Raw genomic sequence first — 24039 nt, forward strand, 5'->3', positions numbered from 1 at the left:
AAGCACTCGTAAACGGAAGGCAAGAGCGCTCCTTGGGTTAGGAAAATACTGAGGTCATAAACGCACACTTGTGCTGCAAAGCCCACACTTACACTGTGGCCTCTGACCTGCTTTTCACAGGGTATTAGTAGCCACAGCCATGCAGTTCATAAAACAACGTAATACATAATTTCTCTTTCAAGGGTATGGAAACGCATCTAGACTACAGCAGCAAAAGACAGACTTTTTCAAAAACACCTAGGAAAGAAAATACCACACACATCTGAACAACCATACCATAAATTTATTGTAGATATACTCAGCTACAATTACTTAAAAAAAAAAGAGGGGGGAGAACAGAATTTTAAAAGTTTTTGTGATCCATAAGGTGCAGAATGCAAACCACTGCAGCACGGATACAGTATGAGAAAATCATTTAAATGCACGTCCCTTAAAAATACAGATCAGGCTGCAGTTTGTAGCCCATAATTCCCCATTTAAAATCTTAACAACTGTCTTCCCCATTCGGTTAATAGGAGCTTCAATAGGAGCTTGCCACACATGCTGCTATGTTCGCTTTGAACACCTTGCTACTGTGAGTGTGTTTGACTTTTATCAGCAATTTCTTTTTCTTAAAGAAAAAAAAAAAAAAAAGGATTACACTTTGCTTTGAAATAAAGCCCTTTTAAATAAATCTAGGGCTGATTTAATCAGATCTGTACAATGTTTTAGTCTAAAAAAAGAAAACACGGTTGGGAAGAAGGGGTCGTCACCGACATGCACTATCACATCTGGACTGTTAATCGAACTATTATGGGCAGGAAGGGGGTGATGGATTGAGAGACAGTGTGGTCCCCAAACATTTGAAAATCATGTCAGTCAAAGGACTAGATGGATTAAATTACAATTCCACATTTAAAGAATTACATTAAGGCAGGACATGAATGTACACATAGGACACATATGTAGCCCCAGATTGTAGAGAATCAAAACTTTTCTACAGTGTATTTTCTCTGTTGATATCCTGCAGGCACATTGTACTGTATATATCTGATCTTTTAAATACACTGGTAAAATACCAGCGATGCAAACAGCAGCCAGGCCAAAACCACAAGTTATTCCTTTAAACATTACGACATCATATTTACATGTTTTGTTTATTTTTTTTCTTTCGTTCTGACATGAGGTAAAGTATGGCGCCCAAGTGCAATGCTTATTTGTGCTACATGTATATATATATTAAAAAAAAAATAAAAAAAAAAAAATAAAAAAAAAAAAGAATAAACAAAAACACAAACATTATTCTCCACCATGAAGGAAAACAATCTGCAGCATATGATACGATGGAGGACCACTTTATGTTAACACTCTCACAGATAATGAAGAAAAAAAAAAAAGAAAAAAAAAAACCATTTATTTCAGCCTTTTCTTTTTACTAAGATATCACTTAGCTTGATATCTGTTCTGTGGGACTAGCAATGGTATAAATAATTCATTAATTGTTGTGAAAAGTCTATTTTGCTTTGTTAAAAAGAATGAATCTGTATCTATGTGGTGCAACCATATGTGTGATTTCACATTCTTTGAAAGTTGACAGAAAAACTAATCCAAGTGAAAAAGATTACAATAAGGAAAGAAATGTGAAACAAAAAACAAAAAACAAAAAAACATGTGTGCCATTCAAAGGCTTGGAAAAACATTGTAACAAGCTTAAAAAAAAAAAAAAAAAAAAAAAAAACACGTTGCAATAGTTTGAGGGTTGAGTGTGGAAAACCATTAACTTCCAATGACTTGCTATATTCACATCGCAAGATTAACTCTGGGGTTGCGACCGAGATCATGTAAAGAGGGTCACTCAACTCTTGCTAAAACGGAACCAGATTGCACTCACTGTCGAGATGGGGCAGTGGCCTACTTTGATTACAGCCTCAAACTAACATAAAATCTTGGCTAAATTGGCCCACAACACAATTTTGTAGCCAATAAATCGAAAACAAAATTGTCTACCGAGTTTCAGAAACAGAAAAACGTCAGATTAGTATGCCACGTTCAAAGAATCTGAAGAAAATATCCAGTATGACGCATGGCACCAAAAGTCCTTTACTATATAGAAACCATAAAGTAAAGAACTGCTATAGTAGCAAAGGCTGCGATTCCACTGAATCACATGTCTAGATGTTACATTATTGTTTCAGGGTTGAAAGGCACTATTTTAGAGCATACTCCATTAAAAAATGCAAATTCAATGCCAGTGGGAATGTTTTCTAGTGCAAATAGTCGTGAGTGTATACATATACTGTATATATAGAGAGATATTTATCCCCCTGTAAGGTGCTGATGAACGTACACAATAATGTGCCTAACTGCCATTCATAACTGTAAAAAAGGTATATCCACAAAATATTGGTTTATGATAAGGTCAAACTATTCGCAGGGGTCTTCTGAGGTAGCAATGCCTGGGATTATGTAACTTCAGGAATAGTTTGTCCATAACATAACTGAATTAAGTAAAAGAGATGCAGACAGAACGAGAAGCGGGAAAAGTTAGGTAGCCTTCAAGATGTGTCCACTCAGAATCAAAAATAGTTTACACAGTTTTCATGCCCTTATTCCTAGAGTAAACATGGTTAAGAGTGCCCACTTTTTTGTCGACATGCTAAATAATTGACTGAAAAGTCATTACAGTTGGCAACCTAGTAAGACTGCAGAAAGAGGAAAGTGAAAAGACGAGATGCATGGCTTTTAAGATGGAAACGCAGAACGTATCAGAGTGCAATCTATCGATTTTCTCAAGCGTTAAGTAACCCTTCTAATCGGATGCACAATGATAGAGAAGCATCAAGCTTATGTGCGGAGAAGAATTTTCTCAGCGTTTCCCCATTCAAGCATAAAAATCAAAAAGAAATATAAACGGGGTAACAATTCTCAAAGTAATTTCTACAGCTTGACAGCTGACAGAACAGAATAACCAACCCAACAGATTTCAAAAGGTAAAATTAAGAGGTAATACAGTTACAGTGCAAAAAGATGAGAAATTCAAGCTTAAACATAGCACCGAAGAAAAAAAAATGCATGCAATTAACTGAGGTATTCAAGTGAAGAATGCCTATTAATATGAAAACATTTACGCTAGACAAGAGGCTACAACACATTTACACTAAAATAAAGGCTGGTTACCACATCTCGAAAAATGTGAGAATGTTGAGGGATTGACTTAAAGGCATAGTTCACCCAAAAATGAGAAATTTCCTTTTTTTATGAACTATCCCTTTAATAGGTGCAACCTCACAACGTTGCATCAGTATCGACTTTGGTAATTGATGCAAGTGAAGTCATCTAGCGAAATATCGGTTTGTCTTAAAGACGGTACGTAAAGGTGCTTTGTGTCTTATTATCCAATCCTATTTTTCTCTTTCCTTTTTTAATATAAAATCTGCAGCATATTTGCCCAGGTGATATGTCCTCCTTTTTTTCGTTCATATCTTTATATCAAAACGAAGTCAGTCAGTCTATGGAGACATCTAATATTCATAAAGACTATCAACTAAATATCAATATCGGTATCAAAAAGACATTACTGAAACCCAAGTATCAATGTGTCATAGACATTTAATATTGTATTTTCTATATAATGTAGATTGATAGCTTTATGATGTCTATACAACTAACTCATCCAGTTGGCTTAGATAACAGATAGCTACATAAACATGCATCCTCGAGTGCCGTTTACAGCTACATTGATTACAGTAATCGGGAATGTCAAATTCCTATCCATTTTAAGAATGTGAGGGCCTTTCTCTTTCGGTAGAATAAAGATCTAAACGATTTTGGTGTTGACAAAATGTTCACGACTCTTGATAAAAATAAAAACGGACCCTAGAGAAGTGCAATTATGATTGAGAATATCATCTCAAGATAGAGAAAAAAAAAAACCCACTTATCTCACTCCAACATCATTTTGTGTGCCCATTCTGCCAAAGTGTTCAAAAACCGCCGCAAAACTGACACTAGTGCACAGATTGATGATGTGTTTTTTTTTTTTTAAATCAGTTTTGTTTTTTCTCTTATTTATCTGATACACTGGAGTTTAAATATGTACATTCTAATACAACCTATAAGCTTTAGCTTCTTTACTCACTACCACAAAGCAAAGCATATATCATTTTAATGTTAATAAAAAAAGAGGGAAAAGGGGGAAAAAGACCTGACCTTTTTAACACTTGCAATACATAAAAAAAGCACTTGTGATCAAACAAAGCTGGGGAGAAAAAGAAAGATTGTGTTTGCGCACGTAAGAATAAAATGAAAAATGAACCCTATGTGGATTATACTGAAATCTTTTGACGCATAATTTATCTAATTTGACAACCCCAGTGAGAACGCGGTCAGCGAGGATTCTTCACGTGGTGTCGAGAGGGCTTCTGCTGTCTGAAGCTCAGTTGTTTTGGACCTGAGGTTGATTGGCTTTGAGACTGCGCAGAGCTCGGCGGGCGGCCGCTGACTTGGCTATCCGGTAGCTGCGGCCCACACCTTTGAACTTGCCTTTCCCCACCACTTCCACCGTCACCCGTACTTTTCCATCGTAGGTTCTCTCCGCAGGGCTGTTGGGAGTGATAAAAGAGATGGCTGGCTAATTAAAAATATGACAAACAATGACACAACAAAAAGGCCTTTGCGCCTTTTTGATGCAACAAGTGAGAATATTACATCTCACATTTAGAGTTGTATGGTGCACCGGCATGAAAGGTGCTGCGGTATGATTTCATCATTTTGCTATTTTCGGTACCTGACCGAGACGACAATGATGTATTTAGCTCATTAGCCAATGTGACGTGAAGTGTAAAAGTTAATGTGTTGACACGTGAGATTCATTAAAGGAATATTCTGGGTTCGACAGAAGTTAAGCTCAATCGAATGCATTTGTGGCATAATGTTGATTACCACAAAAATGAATTTCGACTCGTCCCTCCTTTTCTTAAAAAAAGACAAAAAAAGGTTACAGTGAGGCACTTAAAAATGGAAGTGAATGGGGAAAATATTTGGAGGTTTTAAAGGCAGAAATGTGAAGCATATCATTTTATAAAAGCACTTATATTTATTCTTCTGATATAACTCGTTTTATTTGAGCTGTAAAGTTGTTTAAATCATCATGTCATTTTTACAGTAATTTTAGGATTTTAAGGGTTGTTGATAATAAATCATCATGGCAACAAAGTTGTACAATTGGCTATAACTTTACGAAGAAACAGTTAGTAAGTGATTTTATCACACATAAATCATGTTAACACGCTTACTGTTTATGTCTTGTGGCTATAGTTTTGAAAAATTTGTATTTCATAAAGTTCAAAAATTGGCCCCCATTCACTTTCATGCCTGACTGTGACCTTGAGTTTTGCTTTTTTAAAAGAGGAGGAGAGGCAAATCAAAATTAATTTATGTGGTAATCAATATTATGTCACAAATGCTGTCAATTGAGCTTAACTTGTATTGAACCCGTAATATTCCTTCATTCCTTCTATTCCAGTCCAAGTGAACGGGTGCCAAAATTTTGACGATCAAAAAGCACATAAAGGCATCATAAAAGTAATCCATACGACTCCAGTTTTTTAATCCATATCTTCAGAAGTGATGTGATAGGTGTAGGTGAGAAACAAATCTCACCTACACTAAATAAATCAAGTCTTTTTGCTTGAAATTCTTCTCCCTGCCCAGTAGGGGGTGATATGCATGAAGAATGTGAAAGTGATCTGTGTGGTTGTGAAACCTGTCATATCGCTTCTGAAGATATTGATTTAACCACTGGAGTCATATGGATTACTTTTATGCTGATTTATGTGATTTTAGGAGCTTCAAAATTTTGGCACCCATTCACTTACACTGTATGGACCAAAAGAGCTGAGATATTCTTCTAGATATCATTTGAGTTCAGGAAATTAAAGAAAGTCATGCACAATCTGGGATGGCATGAGGATTTCAATTTTGGGAGAACTATTCCTTTAACAAAGTCAATTGCACTCTTTTTATGGTGAAATTTAAAATATCAAAGCTCAAGTTTGAAATATTATATTTTGTATAAACATTAATGAGGAGACCACCAAGCGACAGCAGCAAAAACATCTTACATGTAAGTAAAATGCTAGAAGTTATTTTATTTAATTATGATTTCATTGAGTTCAGTGTTTACATCCTGTTCATTTTGATGCAGTTTGTGAAAAATAGAATGCGAGCACTGTTGCAGAAATCTACATAGGTGTCTTCATGCACATATATTCCACTGCATGTGTCATCCAAGAGAATCCCCCCACCCCTTTTCATTATTTTTAAAAAAGATTTTTGGTTTAAATTATTTTATTTTTTTTCCTTTAAAAAGGAACTGAATGCAACAACTATAGTTAACTAATTTTATTTTGTATTTTTTTAGATTAAATTGCAAATTAATAAAGAATCCAACAGCCATAGTTTATTTTCATCAGTTGCCCAAGGCTTGATTATTTGCTGCCTAACGTATCAATTTAGTTCTCCATAAATTAATGTTCCAGAGGCTGGTATCATCCTAAAAGCAAGATTTTGCTATCAACTGAACCTTACTCACAGTTCCATATCGCCAAAGGGGATAGAGACTGTATGGCCTTGAAATGAAAGGATTCAAAATGTCTAAAATTGCCTCATATTTGCTCTGAACCACACAATAATGTCATAACTTTAATTCAAACAACCACTTCTGTGTGTATGTTGCATATCATGTTAAGAGATAGCTTGAGTGACTTGTAAATGAGGAAATGACATTCCCACCTGAACTTGGCCGTCTCTGGCTCCATTTCCAGGAGTTCACGCACCGGTGAACGAGGAACATTAGCAGAGAATTTCTCTAAAAAACAAAACATAACAAAAGCGGAACATTTCAATCTGACATTTAATCATGCATAAAAACAGCAGAATATTTTAAAATGATTCAACTTATGGTCCTCGCCACATGAGCTGGGAGACAATAAGACAGAATAGAAATTCAGAACTGATTTACTCATCCGTATCACTTTGGCCCTTACCTATGAGTGGCCTCATCATTGGATAATACACTTGCCAAACTGTTTCAATTGACATCCCGCTATCCATGTAAATTGCACCGGCGAGTGATTCAAAGATGTCTCCCATGGCTTTGGGGACCTCAATGTCTTCCTCTTTCTCCTCATCTTCCTCAGATCGGCGAAGCTAAAAGAAAGTTAAAACAGTTCCAGTTTCTTTTTCCCTTCCCATAAATTGGAAATAAGTGTTTTCTCTATGGACAGAAAACTGTGCTTATCCATGTCAAATTCTCATCCCAAAACTAATCACGGATAACAGACAGCTGGAAACGTCTTTAAAAAATTAAATAAAAATACTGCTGCGGTCGTAATTTAAAATGTGCACTGACAGAATTGCTATGTTGTTAAAATGAACTGTGATCAATTACTTTTAGTATTAGCTTAACAAAAGACCTATCCGTCCAATATTAGGGACAACATTACCCAGCTATGCAATTAAGGGGAACATTACTTATTTTATTCAATTTGTCTTTCCTCTTTCGGTATCCAGTTTTGTCCCTAAGGCCTAAATTGCTTTCCAGTCAAACAAGACTAGATTCGGTGCCAAGATAACCATTTCAAAATAAATTAAATCCAACTGCATTTTTACAATCCAAAAAACGAAAACAAATACAAACACAGAACAGATTCACGTTGACTGCCAATGATAGGAAGTCATGGTACTTAATCTTTATAAAGTATTATACATCTATGCTGACAATGGTAGAAATTAAATGTTGGAGGGTTTGATTATTTGCGAGAACTAATATCTTTACCAGATAACTTTGGGGTGATAACTGACCTCGGAATCCATTCCTTGCATTTCGTTCTTCTCCAGCTGAAATTGCACAAAATCATCGATCACGTGGAACAGTTCGGGTGAGACAGCTTTGAAGTACTTGTGGTAATCGTACTTGACAGCCAGGGAAGCAAATATGGTGTTGTTGACAAGTGCGGAGCGCAGGTCGGTCAGCACGCCCGGGGAGTGCTGCCGCGGATCTTCATAAAGGTGCTTTGTTATGAGGTAGTCTAAAATTGCATCACCAAGGAACTCCAACCGCTGATAACAATCTGTCCGAGGTTCAGGATGGGAAAAAAAAAAAAAAAAAAAGATAAAAATTAGAACATTAATATAACAGCACATTTCAGAGATTAGTGAGTGGCATGGGTTGTTTACTAAATAAATTTGAATCCATCGAACAACTCACATACAGCATCCTTTGGAATTTTGTTGTGAGAAATGGTACTTTAATAACAACAACAAAAAAAGGACATTCAAATAGGTTACCCAAAATAGTATTGTTGCCACATCTACACTAATCAAAGTCTTCAGTTACCTGACGTGTTTATTTATTTATTTATTTTTTACAAAGTGTGCAGTACTTTTCAAAAGTCGAAATTACTTCGAAGCAAGAAAACACCGTTCCCATGTGGATGAGGCATAAATGTAGCAAAATTAATGTGATTTTTAATGAAAGCGTATTTAGTGTGGATGTAGCATTAGCTTCTCAAAAGTAGGGCTGGGTATTGATACAGATTTCCAGATTCAAATGCGATTCACAAACTCTCGATTCGGTTCCGATTCATTTGGGTATATTTAAAAAATATTAATTACACATTTTTCGATTTTATTTTATCATTCGTTTTTCCATCATTTCAGTCACATTTTAGCCTTTTAAAAATGTACAAATTCCATGTATTCCATCATTAATACATGCATATACAGTATTTTGTTACATGTTTGTTTACATGCATAATTTGTACTATTTACAAGTATTTAAATTGATATGTAGAACAAGTACTAAAACAGTACCGTCTCTTTAAGAATAGTGGCAGTTCAGCTGGTGTCTGACAGAAGTGTTTTGGCTGAGCGCATATCAACGAGAGCGGAGTCACATGGCTTCTGTACTGTATCTGTGCTATGTTTGATTAGAATTAAATGTTTCTATTGTTGATTTGATCAATAACTGACTGTAATTGCGTGGATCTCGTCTTTGGACACACATTGCATGGAACAAGTCAAACCAAATTTTTACTCTCAACATGCAGTGTAAGCATCTCTGTGCAAAACTTCGTTGTCACTGTTACTCAATTATTGGGGCAAGTAAAATCTGATAGACCTTTAGTCGCAGAGCAGGAAATTTGGTTGCGTATGCAAAATTGGAACCAGAATCATTCCAATTCAGCAGTTAAAATAATGAAGTTGCGCTGAAAAAATTAAACCCACAGACCTGTGATGGTGTTGTAATGATACGAGGCGTGGGTGAAGGCCTGCAGAAGATACGCCTTGTTTTTAAATGTGTAGTTGATCTTCTTCTCAAAGTTCTCAAAGCCTGAGATGAGGTGGTTCAGGGTCCGTTCAGCGTCTGGGTGGTCGAACATGCAGCGTGGAGGGATCTTCAGCCAGCCGTACTGCAACTCAGTTGACACCACGGAACTCTGCTTCTCCACCGGGAGCACCTTCAGGCCGAGGGAGCAAAGGAACATTTGGGCTGCCCTCTCCCCACAGCTGGTGAGGTAGCATCCCAGTAAGGCCTCCACGCAGTCGGCAATGCTCTTATCGGCGATACACTGCTCGGTGTGGAGGTCGTAGGAGATGGACTGCTTTCCAATATCTGTGCCACAATTTTCCTCGGAAGGGTTCCAGAATCCCACCACGAAGTCGTCCTCCTCACCTGCTTTGCTGGGGTCCAGGTAGCACATGGCATCCCAGGAACTGTAGTCAAACTCATCAGCACCACTGTCTGGGGGAAAGGGGCCATTGTGGGTTTTTTTGGGCGCTTTCCATTCGTATCCGGGTTCGGAGAGCTGGAGGGATATCTTCTTCCCGAAGGCGCCGGAGCCAATCAGCATGTTATCAATGAACCTGATGTGATCAGAGTCGTATTCCAGCTCATCGTCAACATTCACCTCATCCTTAGATGGCTCAACCTCCACATCCTCTCCCTCATTATCATCTTCCTCATCATCACTGGCTTTTCCATTGTGCAAGTCTTTATTCTGAGAAACAAAAGCAAATCTGGGTTATTTTAGGTTTTGAATTTTTATTTAGTTTTTAGTTCTTTCCTTTTTTTTTTTCATTCAGTTTAGTTTTCACTCTATCAATGTTATTTTTAGTTTTTTTCAGTTTTCTACTTTCAGTTTAGCTTCTCAGTTTTTATTTTAGTTTTAATATGAGTGCTGCCTCTAATGCACTTCGGTGTTGTCGCTATCTAGTGGTATTTTAATGCTTGAAGGTGGGTTGCTCAACATTTTTTCACAATTCCTCCCTTTGTGTTAAGAAAAAGAAAAAGTCAAATGGGGTTATAACAACACAGGCGTGAGTAAACAAATGAAAATTCAGTCATTTGGGGTGAAGTATCCCTTTAATGGTGCGCGAGAGGAGAGGGAGAGACGCTGTTCTGTTGCTTTCCCCATGATTGGTCTGAATAGCTTACTGCTGCACGGTGCTGCCTGCTCTGTCTTGTCTCTCCGTGCACTGTCAGTGTTCTCTTTGCTCCACGACGTTATCACTGCGTGAGAAAAGGGATGTGTGGCATGAGAACAGTGTCAATTGCTTGAGTCTCACGCTCAATGCGTGAGAGTTGGCAGCCCTGTGAAATGTATACTGTCGGCCATCTTTGGAATGCTCTCGGGAGGCTATTTCCAGTCATGCCAGTGCAGATCCTATCTACTTGAATGGAGACCAGAGACCAAAATCTCAAAAACTGTTGGTCAAGATTACGATCAAAGAACATATTTCAAATCACCAATAAAATCGTACAATATTGGTCTCATAAATTGTGATTCTTTACCTCATATTAAACAAAATGTTCCCGGCTTGTATAGCTAATGCGCATGTGCGTTCTAGAGTTGATTGACAGGTGATGTCTGTATCTAAAAGGTGATTGGCTCTTTTAACTGTAAGGCGGGACTTCCTTTCTACATCCGTTGACCGTTAGGCGCTCAGAGCTCCTTGGTTGAGCAGTCCAATTTCTCCTATTCATTTTAATAGAAGTGGCCCATCTCTGCTAAATCATCTCTGATGAAACCCATGGCAGAAACCAGAATCATAGTTGGGTTTTTTTTGTCTTAATTTTTCTTACTTTGTGTTATTTAAATGCCCTAATACAACAGAAATGGTAAAACGCAGATGAAAATTGTGACTTATACTAAATCATAAATAGCCTAGCTTTTAAATTTTATAGGCTCTGCGTGTAAATAGCGGCACCAAACAGAGTTGCAAAAATAATGACTAGTCAAGTATGTTTTCCAAACACTCCCCATCTGCCATTGGTCAGACAAACAAGAAAACCCTGCCTCAAACTCACAGCATTGGTTGAGCCAATACTGCTCTGTTGGAATCCTCAAAATAAATAAATAAATAAATTGGAGACATCAACCAACAAAGCTGACTCTTGACTCAGTAGTTTTTTGTTTATGTTGTGCTGCCCAATATGGTACTGGTCCTGGACTTTCACGTAGTAAAATAATTGATCAATATTTCTTGGATTTGTGCCTTTGCATATGCTTGGAGCTAAACTTTTTAATCTTGCAAAAAAAAAAAAAAAAGAAAATGTATAAAAAGGTCATTCCCTTAATCTCTAACAATTTCAGTAGGTTGCCATTATTAAATTTAATTTAGAATTAGTTGGGCTGTGACCATTTCCATCATCCATTTCTTGTATTCAGAGGTTTGAAAGTAATTTCTTGGTGACGACAAGTGAATTGTGAATTATATTTTGGAATTAGTTATAAATATACACCAAAGGTGCTCCTCACACTGAAAGGACTATTTGTCTGATCTTTTCCATGTCCTCTGTTCTGCAACTATGGCTCTCCAAGACAGGATGGACCTGCCCTCTAGTGGCCATGACAGGAAACAGCTGCAACCCAATGCTGCCAACATGTTCTTCAGCTCATGGCACAGAGCCACGTAAACAGACTTGTAATTGTGCATGAAGATGCATGTTGATACGGGTTAAGCTTGACTTGAGCCATAGTGTATACAAACGGAGACGTTCTGTAAATCATACCTCATCTGAGTCCCACTTGTCTGTGCTGCTTTTGTCCTGATTCACAATGTAGCCCGGAGGCAGCCAGTTTACTGGGGGATCGAAGATGGACACCACCATTCGACTAGGAAGGCCCTTTTTCTTGCCCAGACGGTAAAGATTACAGTTGCTAACCTGGAGGTTTCAAAAACAAAGAAGGCTTGTTTTGCATATAAGGTGTGAAGCAAGTTATTTTTATTTAAAAAAGTAAACAAGACAAATAGAATAAAGCGGCCAATGAAGCTTTTTAATATAATCTGAAATTCAGTATTGTGACGCTCCAAATTCTTTGGCCTAATTCTGGTAAATTGCTTGCGCTATCCGAACTCCTAAGGGGCCGTTCACTCTGAACCCGTTTTGCATCCGTCAGTGTTGTTTAAAAAAAAAAAAATCTATGTAAACGTGCAGAAGACAGATGTCTTTATTTATTTGCCGTGCAGAAGCAGTGCATTTTTAAGAGTAAGTTAAAAAGGATTGGCATTGACTTCAGTTAATATCAGTACTTGGAAAGCCATGACTGAATAAGACCAATCACAATTCAGAACGTAAATATTATGACGACATCATCAATCTAAAAAAGTCTGAACGGCAAATTTAGATTACATTTCCTAAACTTTATAATTTATAAATACAAAAATACATCACAGCTAAGACGGAAATCATATACAAACTTTAAATGGTGCCAAAGTTTGAAATTTTTTTCACCCATTTAATTGTCCACAATGCAAAAATTATAAATCCCTAGAAAATTAATAGCATTCATTTATCATTATTTTCATGTTATTACATGTTAGACAGAATGACAAGATTATTATTATATTATAAATATATTATAGTAATATATATAAATATTTAAATTACTTTTTTATTATTTATAATTGTGAGTCTAAGTGCATATTATACATGTAACTGTTGTGCCTTTACTCTAAAACCTAAGGTGGATTTAAGTTTTTTTGAAGTAAAAATAAGCTGTTTGGTTAGTAGTGGCGTTTTCACACTTGGTCCGTTTCAGGGGTCCGAGAGTGGTTCGTGGGATTTTTGGCCCATATGTGAACACTCCAAACAATCTCAGTCCCTTTAAAGTGAGCCGAGAGGTGGTCCGAGTATGGTTCACTTGTAGCCTGTGGTTCAGTTCGCTAATAACGTGCGTTGTGAACAAAAAGCGCTCTGGGCTCCCTTTCCCATTTGCGTAACGGCAAACATGTTAGACCCTGACAGGTTCCTGTCTGCAGGAAATGACAAAACGAGCATGGGAAAGATGCGGCGAGCCACTTGTTCTGGCTCTGTTTCTATGGAGATGACGGCGTGAGAAGCATATTAAAACTGTTGTAAACTGCGCACAAAACGAATCGTAAATTGTATGATTAATTAAACATGAATTGTTTAGTCGTTAATAAGACTTATCTACCATGATTAAATGTTGAATTTCGCCTTTAAATCCAGTCTTTCTATATAAAAATACAATGCATTCAGTTCTGTTGCATGTATAAACAATATGCAATACAGAATTACTTAATACTGATGCCAAAGATCAATAAAATAAGTTTTTATTGAACAGACAACTGTTCTTATGCTGCATATTCCTTTTGAGAGCATTAATGTTTATATTATCTTTTAACACAATATGTAGAGCTATGTGTACTCAACATTAAATATAGCCCTAATCATAACAATTATAATAAATACTGTATTTATAAAGTGGGCTCGGTCCTACAAATAATGCAGAGTGTGAATGCAAAAAGGACTGAGACCCCATAACTGGTAAAGTGGACCAAGAAGAGATCTGAGCCCACTTACAAGGTCTAAGGGGGCTTTCACACTGGCAGTTTAGATCGAAACAGGGCACGGTTCGCATGAAAAATTGGTAATGTGAAAGCTGTCATACGGACCGGGGAGCGCACCGCGGTACCGAACCCGAGACTACCTGTAGGAGATGGTCTGAGTTCGGTTACAATGGAACTGTAGCGCGATTCGCGTGAATGTGAAAGCAACTCGGACTTGGGTGCGCACTCGTTCAGGAAGTAAAGTAACCTGCGCATGCGTTTTAGCCGATGAAGACATCATTAGTTTCGACAACACACGAGGATCCACACATTCCTGAAAGTCCCAAAAAAGTAATGACACCACAATGACATACAACACTATAAATACTGTCTGTCTGTCTGTCTATCTATCTACACATCTTATAAATACTATTATAGGTTATAAATACAGGGTCTAATAGGAGATGACAGTGGCGATAACTTCACATTGGACATGAGCGTAAGCGTGCAGTGTAAACAAAGATGCAAATGAATTCCTTGCAATCAATTGTCTCCTCAAAAAACACAGTTTGCGAGCAGCAGCAAGCCGCATTCCCCTGGACATCTGATGAGTTACGCCATGAAGCGCACATATACACAGTTGTCGTTCACTCTGCTATGCATAATGGCACCAAAATAACAAAAAAACAAAAAGTATGATGAGTCGCGTTGTGTTCTCCATGCGTGTTTGTGATGACGTAAGATGAACGCAAATGGACCGGGGTTCGATAGAATCAAGTGAGTGTGAAACCAGACCAAAGCTGCGGGGGGCACCGGGAACAATCGCACTTGGAATCGGACCGCAGCAAACGTGCCCAGTGTGAAAGCCCCCTAAGAGAATGTGGACGTAAAGAGAACTGGTCCTTTCACTCGGTCCACTTTTTGGTCCACTTAAAGGGGTCTGAGTTTGGTTCTTTTACAACAAAACTGCAGACCCCATAATATGTATGACTCTAAGGGGGCTTTCAAACTGGGCACGTTTGCTGCAGTCCGATTCCGAGCGCGATTGTTCCTGGCACTCACGCTTACTCCAAGGTGAAGTTATATTATACCCTATATTTATAACCTATAATAGTATTAATATATAGTATTTATAAGGTGTATAGATAGATAGATAGATGTCGTCATCGGCTAAAACGCATGCGCAGGTTACTTAACTTCCTGAACGAGTGCGCACCCGAGTCAGAGTTGTTTTCACATTCACGTGAATCGCGCTACAGTTCCATTGCAAACGAACTCAGACCACCTCCTAGAGGCAGTCTCGGGTTCGGTACCGCGGTGCGCTCCCCGGTCCGCAAGACAGCTTTCACATTACCAATTTTTCATGCAAACCGTGCTCCGTTTTGAACTAAACTGCCAGTGTGAAAGCACCCTAAGGGTGTTTTCACCCTAGAGTCACACATATTATGGAGTCTGCGGTTTTGTATGCATATTAAATCGCTGCTATATTATATTCCTTTTTCTTATCATATCGTTATTTTTTGTGATACTGTTTATGATGTTTCTTTTTCTGTTGTATTTGCAATGTGACTTCAATGGATACTTCAACCACAAATTTAAATTCTCTTATCATTTACTCACCCTCACGCCATCCCAGATGTGTATGACTTTCTTTCTTCTGCAGAACAAACAAAGATTTTTAGAAGAGTATTTAAGCTCTGTAGGTCGATAAAATACAAGCAAATGGTGGCCAGAACTTTGAAGGTCCAAAAAGCACAAAAGCAGCGTAAAAGTAATCCATACAACTCCAGTGATTAATTCCATGTCTTCAGTAGCGATATGATAGGTGTGGGTGAGAAATAGATCAATATTTAAATCCTTTTTGTACTACAAATCTCCACTTCCACATTCTTTTATTTTTGGAGATTCACATTCTTAGTGCATATTGCCACCTACTGGGCAGGGAGGACATTTTTTTTTTTTTTTTTTAGAAAAAAGGGACTTAAATATTGATCTGTTTCTCACCCACACCTATCATAGCGCTTCTGTAGACATGCTTTAAAAACAGGAGTCATTAGGATTACATTTTTGCTGCCTTTATGTCCTTTTTGAAGCTTCAAAGTTCTGGCCAGAGCTGAGATATTCTTCTAATAATCTTTGTTTGTGTTCAGCAGAAGAAAGTAAGTCATACACATCTGGGATGGCATGAGGTTGAATAAATGATGAGAGAATTTTATTTTTTGGGTGAACTATCCCTTCAATAAAGAAATAAATAAAGCCACACAATTTGTCCGTAGCACAAACAGTGCTGGACTGTTAAACGCAAAAGTTTAATAATTAGGGGTTTGTTCAAATCCCTAGGCCCAAGTATGAGCAATAGAAATATTAGTGCTTGCTGTAGCACCAATATTTATTTTAGTATTTCTAATTAAATCCCACCTTCTTGCTTCTCATGTATGACAGCCTGCCCTCATGGGCATCAGGATATGTACAGAACAGGTAGGTGGTGATGGCGTGTTTCAGAAAAGAGTCCCCCAACATTTCCAACCTCTCCAGATTAAAGCCATCGCTGGCGTTGGAGAGAGTCAGGGCCTGCAGGATGAGGCCAGGGTTGGGGCCCAAGGTTTTCGGAGAATCCCATGCTGGGCCTACACAGGCAGATGTAGATGTCAAGTCAGAGACCTCTGAAGACACGGCTGAAGGTGCTGTGGTGCTGGTTGCCGTCTCCAGTTTGGGGCAACAGTATGAGGTAGGTTTTTTCACATGTCCGTCACAGAGATCCGATTTCCTGCCTGGGTTACATTCATAACCGGGCTGGGGCTGTGGCTCGCCGGCTGGAGAGGGTCGCACAGGAACTGAGGTAGTGGTTTGCATTGATAGGTCACTCTCCAGTGGGCCCAGCTGAGGGCATTGGCAAATGTCACGTTGGTGTGGAAGGTCGCCACCATCGGCTCGAGTGCCGTTAGGGAGATTTTGGGAACAGACGCAGTTGCTGGGATCTTTGTTCAGCGTCTGGTGATCAGTCACAGGGAGCATGTGGGTTTCTAGCTTTTCATCTGGTGTGTTGCAGTTGACACAAGGGAGAGTGTCCTCTGGAGACTGGGAGGCCTCCGTGCTGCTGCCCTCATGGGCAGTGTGGTCTGAATCTGAGCTTGTGTCAAGGTTACAGTGATCGTCCTCTTCCATACATGCACTGGAGCAGGAAATGAAAGACTTGCTGTCGATGGATTTCTTCCACCCGAAATCCAAATTAGGATACCTGTTGTCAATATTTAATAAGATTAGGAATATCACACCAAATCAGAATGTTTTTTTCTGATTGCATGCCTGCTTCCATTTGATGTTCTTTCACTGATTCTTGAGATAAGGGACAAAACATTTTTAAAATCACTTATTTTTTAATACTAAATTAATTTGAAATGGATTTATTTGTAGATAAAGGTTTCAGCTAACGAACCATGTAAGGGAACAGGTTTTTATAAAAATGCCTTTTCCTGAAAATCATCTTACTGTAATTTTTGTCAACTCTGTCAGACAATAAAAAGGAAACTATTTTAATTTGATCCATTCAACAAGAGTGTAGTCTTTAATTATCTAATAATGGTGTCAGTAAAGGAGTGAAGAGATAAAATACATTCTATCAATTTTTTTTCTTTAACACTATTCTGAAAATTCAAATATTTTGAGTTGACAATTTTATATTTTTTCCATCTTAACCATCTATTGTACACTGGAGCCATTTTATTTGTTTCTTAACCTAAACTAAAATGACAAAATTATTCCACAATTCTTAACAGAAATGATCACAAAGGGATGACAGTGTTGACATGTTGAAGCCGTGACCACAGAGATTTAAACACTGTTTGTTTAAAATCAAAAAATATTAAACTTACCAGACCATGTGTCCTACTGTTGCATCCACCATGAGCAGGAAGTGGGAAAGGGGTACTCGGAGTTAAAGCTGATCAGGACATTTTCTGATTTATTCAGGATTATAATCTTTTTTTGACGCAAAGCAAGGAGACAACTTTGACAGTTATGGAAAATATAATTTAACGTTTATGTATTATTTGATATCTTACAGATCCCTACCTTTCTTTTTATATATATATATATAATTATGAATGTGTTGCATTTTTAAACATTTTGTTTGGCAGTTTAACATTGTGACCTCTTGCTGAGGACAGGCTAAATTACATGTGCTTTCAAGTATAGAGCATTTATTAAAAAAAAAAAAAAAAAAAAAAACTCTAATGGAATTATTTAAAAGTATAAGTAATAAATGCCATGAGTGTACACATTTCCTTTAGATTTAATTTTTCATTATTTTTATTAGTATGAATTTCTTGATTTTTAACATAAATGACTTTTGTATGCAAGACATGTTTTGTCCCTTATCTCAAGAATCATTGCTTTATAAGAAACGCAGTGATTAATAGATTAAAGAAATGTTCTGAGTTCAATACAAGTTAAGCTCTATCGACAGCATTTGTGGTACAATTTTGACTCGTCCATCCTTTTCTTTAAAAAAAAGAAAAAAAAAAGAAAAAAATCAAGGTTACAATGAGGCACTTACAATGGAAGTGAATGGGGCCAATTTTTTGGAGGGTTTAAAGGCAGAAATGTGCATCTTATAATTTTATAAAAGCACTTACATTAATTATTCCAATAAAACCTAATTTTGTAGCTGTGAAATTGTTTAAATCAATGCTTTTATGGTTGTAAAATGGTTGTAAAATTGGATATAACTTTACATAAAAGGTTAGTACGTTTTCGTCTTATTGCCATTCCTTTGAAATAGTGAGAATTTTAACGTTTACGGATTGCCCCCATACACTTCCATTGTAAGTGCCTCACTGTAACCTAGATTTTTGACTATTTTTTTTTTTACATTTTTTAAGGAGGGACAAATCTAAATTAATTTTTATGATAATCAACATTATGCCACAAATACCGTTGATTGAGCTTAACTGGTGTTGAACCTAGAATATTCCTTTATTACAAGTGGCATGGAGGTGTTTAACTGACCTGAAATCAGGAGGCAGGGTCTGAGCCCCTACACCAGCGTCAATGGCTGTCTGAGACCGCAGCTCTTCAGCCGTCAGAAGGCAGTGAAGTCTGTAGAGAATGCTGGGAAGGCAGACGGCTTTCCTCCACAAAGAGGCGGGGATGGGGTGAATGGCACAGAGCTCCGGAACTAAAATCTGAGCAGATGGAACATAAATACATCCTAAAACTGTTATCTGATGTGAGTCAAACCTCTGTTCAACTGTTAACACTCTCAGTGGGAGGAAATACTTGCACACAGTGTGATTAGAAATAATTCAGGTATGAGCGCTTATAATTATTACCACAAACTCTTTTCGCTAGTTAATACCTGTTTGTTTTGTAGGCTTTCCCACTTGGCCTTTCTCTTCTCGGCACTGCTGAGCGGAAGGGCTTTCCCTTTTTGATTAAGGTGACGGGGAGTTAAAAGATTCAATCTACAGGAAAAGACCACCACAAACAAACTCATTAATGGGGGGGGGGGGGGGGGGGGGGGGGAGCGGAGGGAGGGAGAGAGAGAGAGAGAGAGACCTTCCTTACCAATCCGGATACAGGCCTTCCTTACCAAGCACAATGTCTCGAGTCAAACTGGATTCCTACCAAACCACCACACCACCGACCACATTCACATGCTACACACGATAGTCAACCAGCACGTTCATCAAAAACAGCAAAGGCAAAATTTATGCATGTTTTATTGATTTAAAAATTTATTTGATTCCATTTGGCATGATGGTCTATATTATAAAATTCTACAATCCGGCACTGGGGGTAAAATGTACGACACAATCAAATCTATGTATTCGGACAACAGGTGCGGAGTTAAAATTGCCAATAAAAGAACAGAATTCTTCACTCAAGGGCATGGAGTGAGACAGGGCTGCAGTTTGAGTCCAACTCTGTTCAACTTTTACATTGAGTTAACAGTGCTAATAGAACAATCTGCCGGTTTAACTAAATCATTCTGAAGTTAAATTTCTTCTCTATGCAGGTGATCTGGTGCTGCTGTCAGCTACTGCACAAGGGCTACAGCAGCACCTGGACATGCTGGAGAACTACTATCAGAACTGGGCCCTGACAGTCAATTTAAAAAAACAAAAACAAAATTATAATCTTCCATAAAAAAGCCAGATTACAGGAAACCAGATGCACATTCACTCTGGGAAATACTGCAATAGAACAACACACCCTAATTTGGACTATGACTACCTCGGTCTAAAAATCAGTGCTTCAGGGGGGTTTGGTCTGGCAGTGAATGCACTAAAAGAGAAAGCTAGAAGAGCATTCTATGCTATTAAGGGCAAATTTACCCAAGCAGACATTCCTGTAACAATTTGGTGTAAACTTTTTGACAGTATTATTATGCCTATTGCTCTGTATGGATGTGAGGTTTGGGGTCCACTCTGTCTGGCAGATTACTCTAGATGGGACAAACACCCCATACAGTGCATCCGGAAAGTATTCACAGCGCTTCACTTTTTCCACATTTTGTTATGTTACAGCCTTATTCCAAAATGGATTAAATTCATTATTTTCCTCAAAATTCTACAAACAATACCCCATAATGACAACGTGAAAGAAGTTTGTTTGAAATCTTTGCTAATAATTAAAAAAAAAAAAAAAAAAGCAAAAAAAGCAAAAAACAAAAAAACAAAAAAAACACCACATGTACACAGGTATTCACAGCCTTTGCTCAATACTTTGTTGAAGCACCTTTGGCACCAATTACAGCCTCAAGTCTTTTTTTAGTATGATGCTACAAGCTTGGCACACCTATTTTTGGGCAGTTTCTCCCATTCTTCTTTGCAGGACCTCTCAAGCTCCATCAGGTTGGATGGGGAGCGTCGGTGCACAGCCATTTTCAGATCTCTCCAGAGATGTTCAATCGGGTTCACGTCTGGGCTCTGGCCGGGCCACTCGAGGACATTCACAGAGTTGTCCCGGAAACACTCCTTTGTTATCTTGGCTGTGTCCTTAGGGTCGTTGTCCTGTTGGAAGATGAACCTTCGCCCCAGTCTGAGGTCCAGAGCGCTCTGGAGCAGGTTTTCATCAAGGATGTCTCTGTACATTGCTGCATTCATCTTTCCCTCGATCCTGACTAGTTTCCCAGTTCCTGCCGCTGAAAAACATTCCCACAGCCTGATGCTGCCACCACCATGCTTCACTGTAGGGATGGTATTAGTCAGGTGATGAGCGGTGCCTGGTTTCCTCCAGACATGACGCTTGCCATTCAGGCCAAAGAGTTCAATCTTTGTTTCAACAGACCAGAGAATTTTGTTTCTCATGGTCTGAGAGTCCTTCAGGTGCCTTTTGGCAAACTCCAGGTGGGTTGTCATGTGCCTTTTACTGAGGAGTGGCTTCCGTCTGGCCACTCTACCATACAGGCCTGATTGGTGGAGTGCTGCAGAGATGGTTGTTCTTCTGTAAGGTTCTCCTCTCTCCACAGAGAAACCATCGGGTTCTTGGTCACCTCCCTGACTAAGGCCCTTCTCCCCCGATCGCTCAGTTTGGCCGGACAGCCAGCTCTAGGAAGAGTCCTGGTGGTTCCAAACTTCTTCCATTTACAGATGATGGAGGACACTGTGCTCATTGGGACCTTCAATGCTGCAGAAATTTTTCTGTACCCTTCCCCAGATCTGTGCCTTGATACAATCCTGTCTCTGAGGTCTACAGACAATTCCTAGGACTTCATGGCTTGGTTTGTGCTCTGACATGCACTGCTAACTGTGGGACCTTATATAGACAGGTGTGTGCCTTTCCAAATCATGTCCAATCAACTGAATTTACCACAGGTGGACTCCAATCAAGTTGTAGAAACATCTCAAGGATGATCAGTGGAAACAGGATGCACCTGAGCTCAATTTTGAGTGTCATAGCAAAGGCTGTGAATACTTATGTACATGTGATTTTTTTTTATTTTTAATAAATTTGCAAAGATTTCAAACAAACTTCTTTCATGTTGTCATTATGGGGTATTGTTTGTAGAATTTTGAGGAAAATAATGAATTTAATCCATTTTGGAATAAGGCTGTAACATAACAAAATGTGGAAAAAGTGAAATGCTGTGAATACTTTCCGGATGCACTGTAGAATCCCTGCATGCAGAATTCTGTAGAAACATTCTAATGCATGCCGGGCCGAACTAGGCAGATACCCCCTAATTATGCATATTGAAAAATGACCCCCCAATTTTGGACACACCTAAATTCAAGTTCCCCTAACACACTGCAGCATGAAGCCCTTAAAACCCAAGAGATGAAGCTTAAAACCAGTCCCTTTTGTCAGCTGGCTCTGAAACTCACAAACCCACTAACAAACACCAGTTTCAGACCAGCACTGCTGAACAAAACCAAATCACAATAAATCAAATCATAAAAGAAACCAAAAATTCATATTTGGACCATTGGGAAAATGAAAGTAAAAACCAAAGCAAATTGTAATGTTATCGGGCCCTAAACAGAAAGTATAATCTAGCAGAATATCTCCACACTGTAAGAGATCCAAAACGGAGACGGATCCTCACCAAATACAGACTCCGTGATCACAGTCTGGCCATAGAAAAAGGCATTCACAGACAAACATGGCTTCCAAAGGAAGAACGAGTCTGTGCTCAGTGTGACACTAGAGAGGTCGAGACAGAGACACACTTTCTCCTTCACTGTGAGAAATTTACAGAGGTGAGAGAGAAATACTTTGACAAACTCTCATACCTCATGCCACAGTTTTCCAGTTCAGCAGAAACAGATCAAATGCAGGTGTTACTGGGGGAGGACAATCATGCATCAGTTGCAGCTACATTTATTTTTGAAATGCACACCCTCAGAAACCAATTACTGCCTTAATGTACTTCAGTCACAGTATTTTAATAAAAAAAAAAAAAGTTTTTTCATAATGTCTTTATGATGTCGTTAAATGCTTATTTTATTTTAGATTGTATAGTGTATGTTGTTATTATAGTTTTTATTTTATTCATTACCTGGCACCTTATTTTAATTCTATTTGTATTGTTATTTGTTACTGTTTTATTATTATTATTTGTCTTGTCATTATCTGTTTTGTGTATTAATGCTTTGGCAATATTGTATGTAAACACAATCATGCCAATAAAGTACTTTAAATTGAAACTGAATTGAGAGAGAGGGAGAGAGAGAGAGAGAGAGAGAACACAATCCTATAATTTGTCTTTTTTTGTTTTTGTTTTGTTAACCTACCTTGAAGATGTGTGATCCACATCCAGTAGGGGCTGGTTAACATTGGACAGGTCAAGGTTGTACTTGGTTTTGTAGTACTCAGCGAAAGTCTCATACTCTGGAGAGGGGAATTTACTGAGCGGGGTGAGGTCTGTGTAAACGTCAGCCACGTAGAACCGATGTGGCTGGTCAAAATTACGATACCTGAGAGAAAGAAAATGGGCAGAAGTATAGGGTTGAGTTAACAGTTGGAATAGTTACGGGGGCCTGGGTAGCTCAGTGGTAAAATACGCTGGCTACCACCCCTGGATTTCGCTAGTTCGAATCCCAGGGCATACTGAGTGACTCCAGCCAGGTCTCCTAAGCAACCAAATTTGCTAGGGAGGGTAGAGACACATGGGGTACCCTCCTCGTGGTTGCTATAACATGGTTCGTTCTCGGTGGGGCGCGTAGTGAGTTGAGCCTCCACACGCGCTATGTCTCCGTGGCAATGCACTCAACAAGCCACGTGATAAGATGCGCGGGTTGATGGTCTCAGAAGCGGATGGGTTGATGGCGGTCTGCCACCCGGACTGAGGCGAATCACTACGCGACCATGAGGACTTAGAGCGCACTGGGAATTGGGCATTCCAAATTGGGTGAAAAAGGGGAAAAATCCCCCCCAAAAAAAAAAAAAAAAAAACAGTTGGAATAGTTAAAGGGTCATGCAACACTCCACTTTCAGCTCAAGTCCACCTCAAAACTATTTTGAAAAATTCAACTTAACTGGGTGTGGACAGCTATGAGAACAAGGGCCCCTCCCTCCCCTAGTGGGTGGGGTGGGACAGGGCAGGGGAGAAAGAGGGGAGCAATCTGTCATCTCTCAGTTGCCCATGCCGGCTCTTACTAAATATCAGGATAAATTATGACGAATTGTAAGATTTGTATAGCTGGTAAAGTTAAAGTCTAAGTAACTAAATATGTTGAACACCGTCTGTTTTTTCCCTAT

The 24039-nt window shown here is 38.6% G+C and overlaps 1 protein-coding gene across 2 annotated transcripts in view; it reads right to left on the minus strand.

Moving 5' to 3' along the window:
* Positions 1-263: 263 nt before the first annotated feature.
* The window catches only part of LOC127411561 (endoribonuclease Dicer-like), a 52857-nt gene continuing 29081 nt past the window's right edge, over positions 264-24039 (minus strand). For both annotated transcript variants that reach the window (XM_051647246.1, XM_051647247.1), the window contains 10 exons: positions 23073-23255; positions 19193-19298; positions 18844-19019; positions 16255-17074; positions 12056-12208; positions 9272-10040; positions 7843-8111; positions 7026-7188; positions 6772-6847; positions 264-4580 (listed from right to left, as the gene is read on the minus strand). In XM_051647246.1, the coding sequence (XP_051503206.1) occupies positions 4415-4580; positions 6772-6847; positions 7026-7188; positions 7843-8111; positions 9272-10040; positions 12056-12208; positions 16255-17074; positions 18844-19019; positions 19193-19298; positions 23073-23255 (2881 nt within the window). In that variant the 3' untranslated portion in view covers positions 264-4414. The remainder of the gene's footprint in view (positions 4581-6771; positions 6848-7025; positions 7189-7842; positions 8112-9271; positions 10041-12055; positions 12209-16254; positions 17075-18843; positions 19020-19192; positions 19299-23072; positions 23256-24039) is intronic.

The sequence above is a fragment of the Myxocyprinus asiaticus genome, chromosome 20 (assembly GCF_019703515.2).
Source record: "Myxocyprinus asiaticus isolate MX2 ecotype Aquarium Trade chromosome 20, UBuf_Myxa_2, whole genome shotgun sequence".
NCBI classification, from domain to species: domain Eukaryota; kingdom Metazoa; phylum Chordata; class Actinopteri; order Cypriniformes; family Catostomidae; genus Myxocyprinus; species Myxocyprinus asiaticus.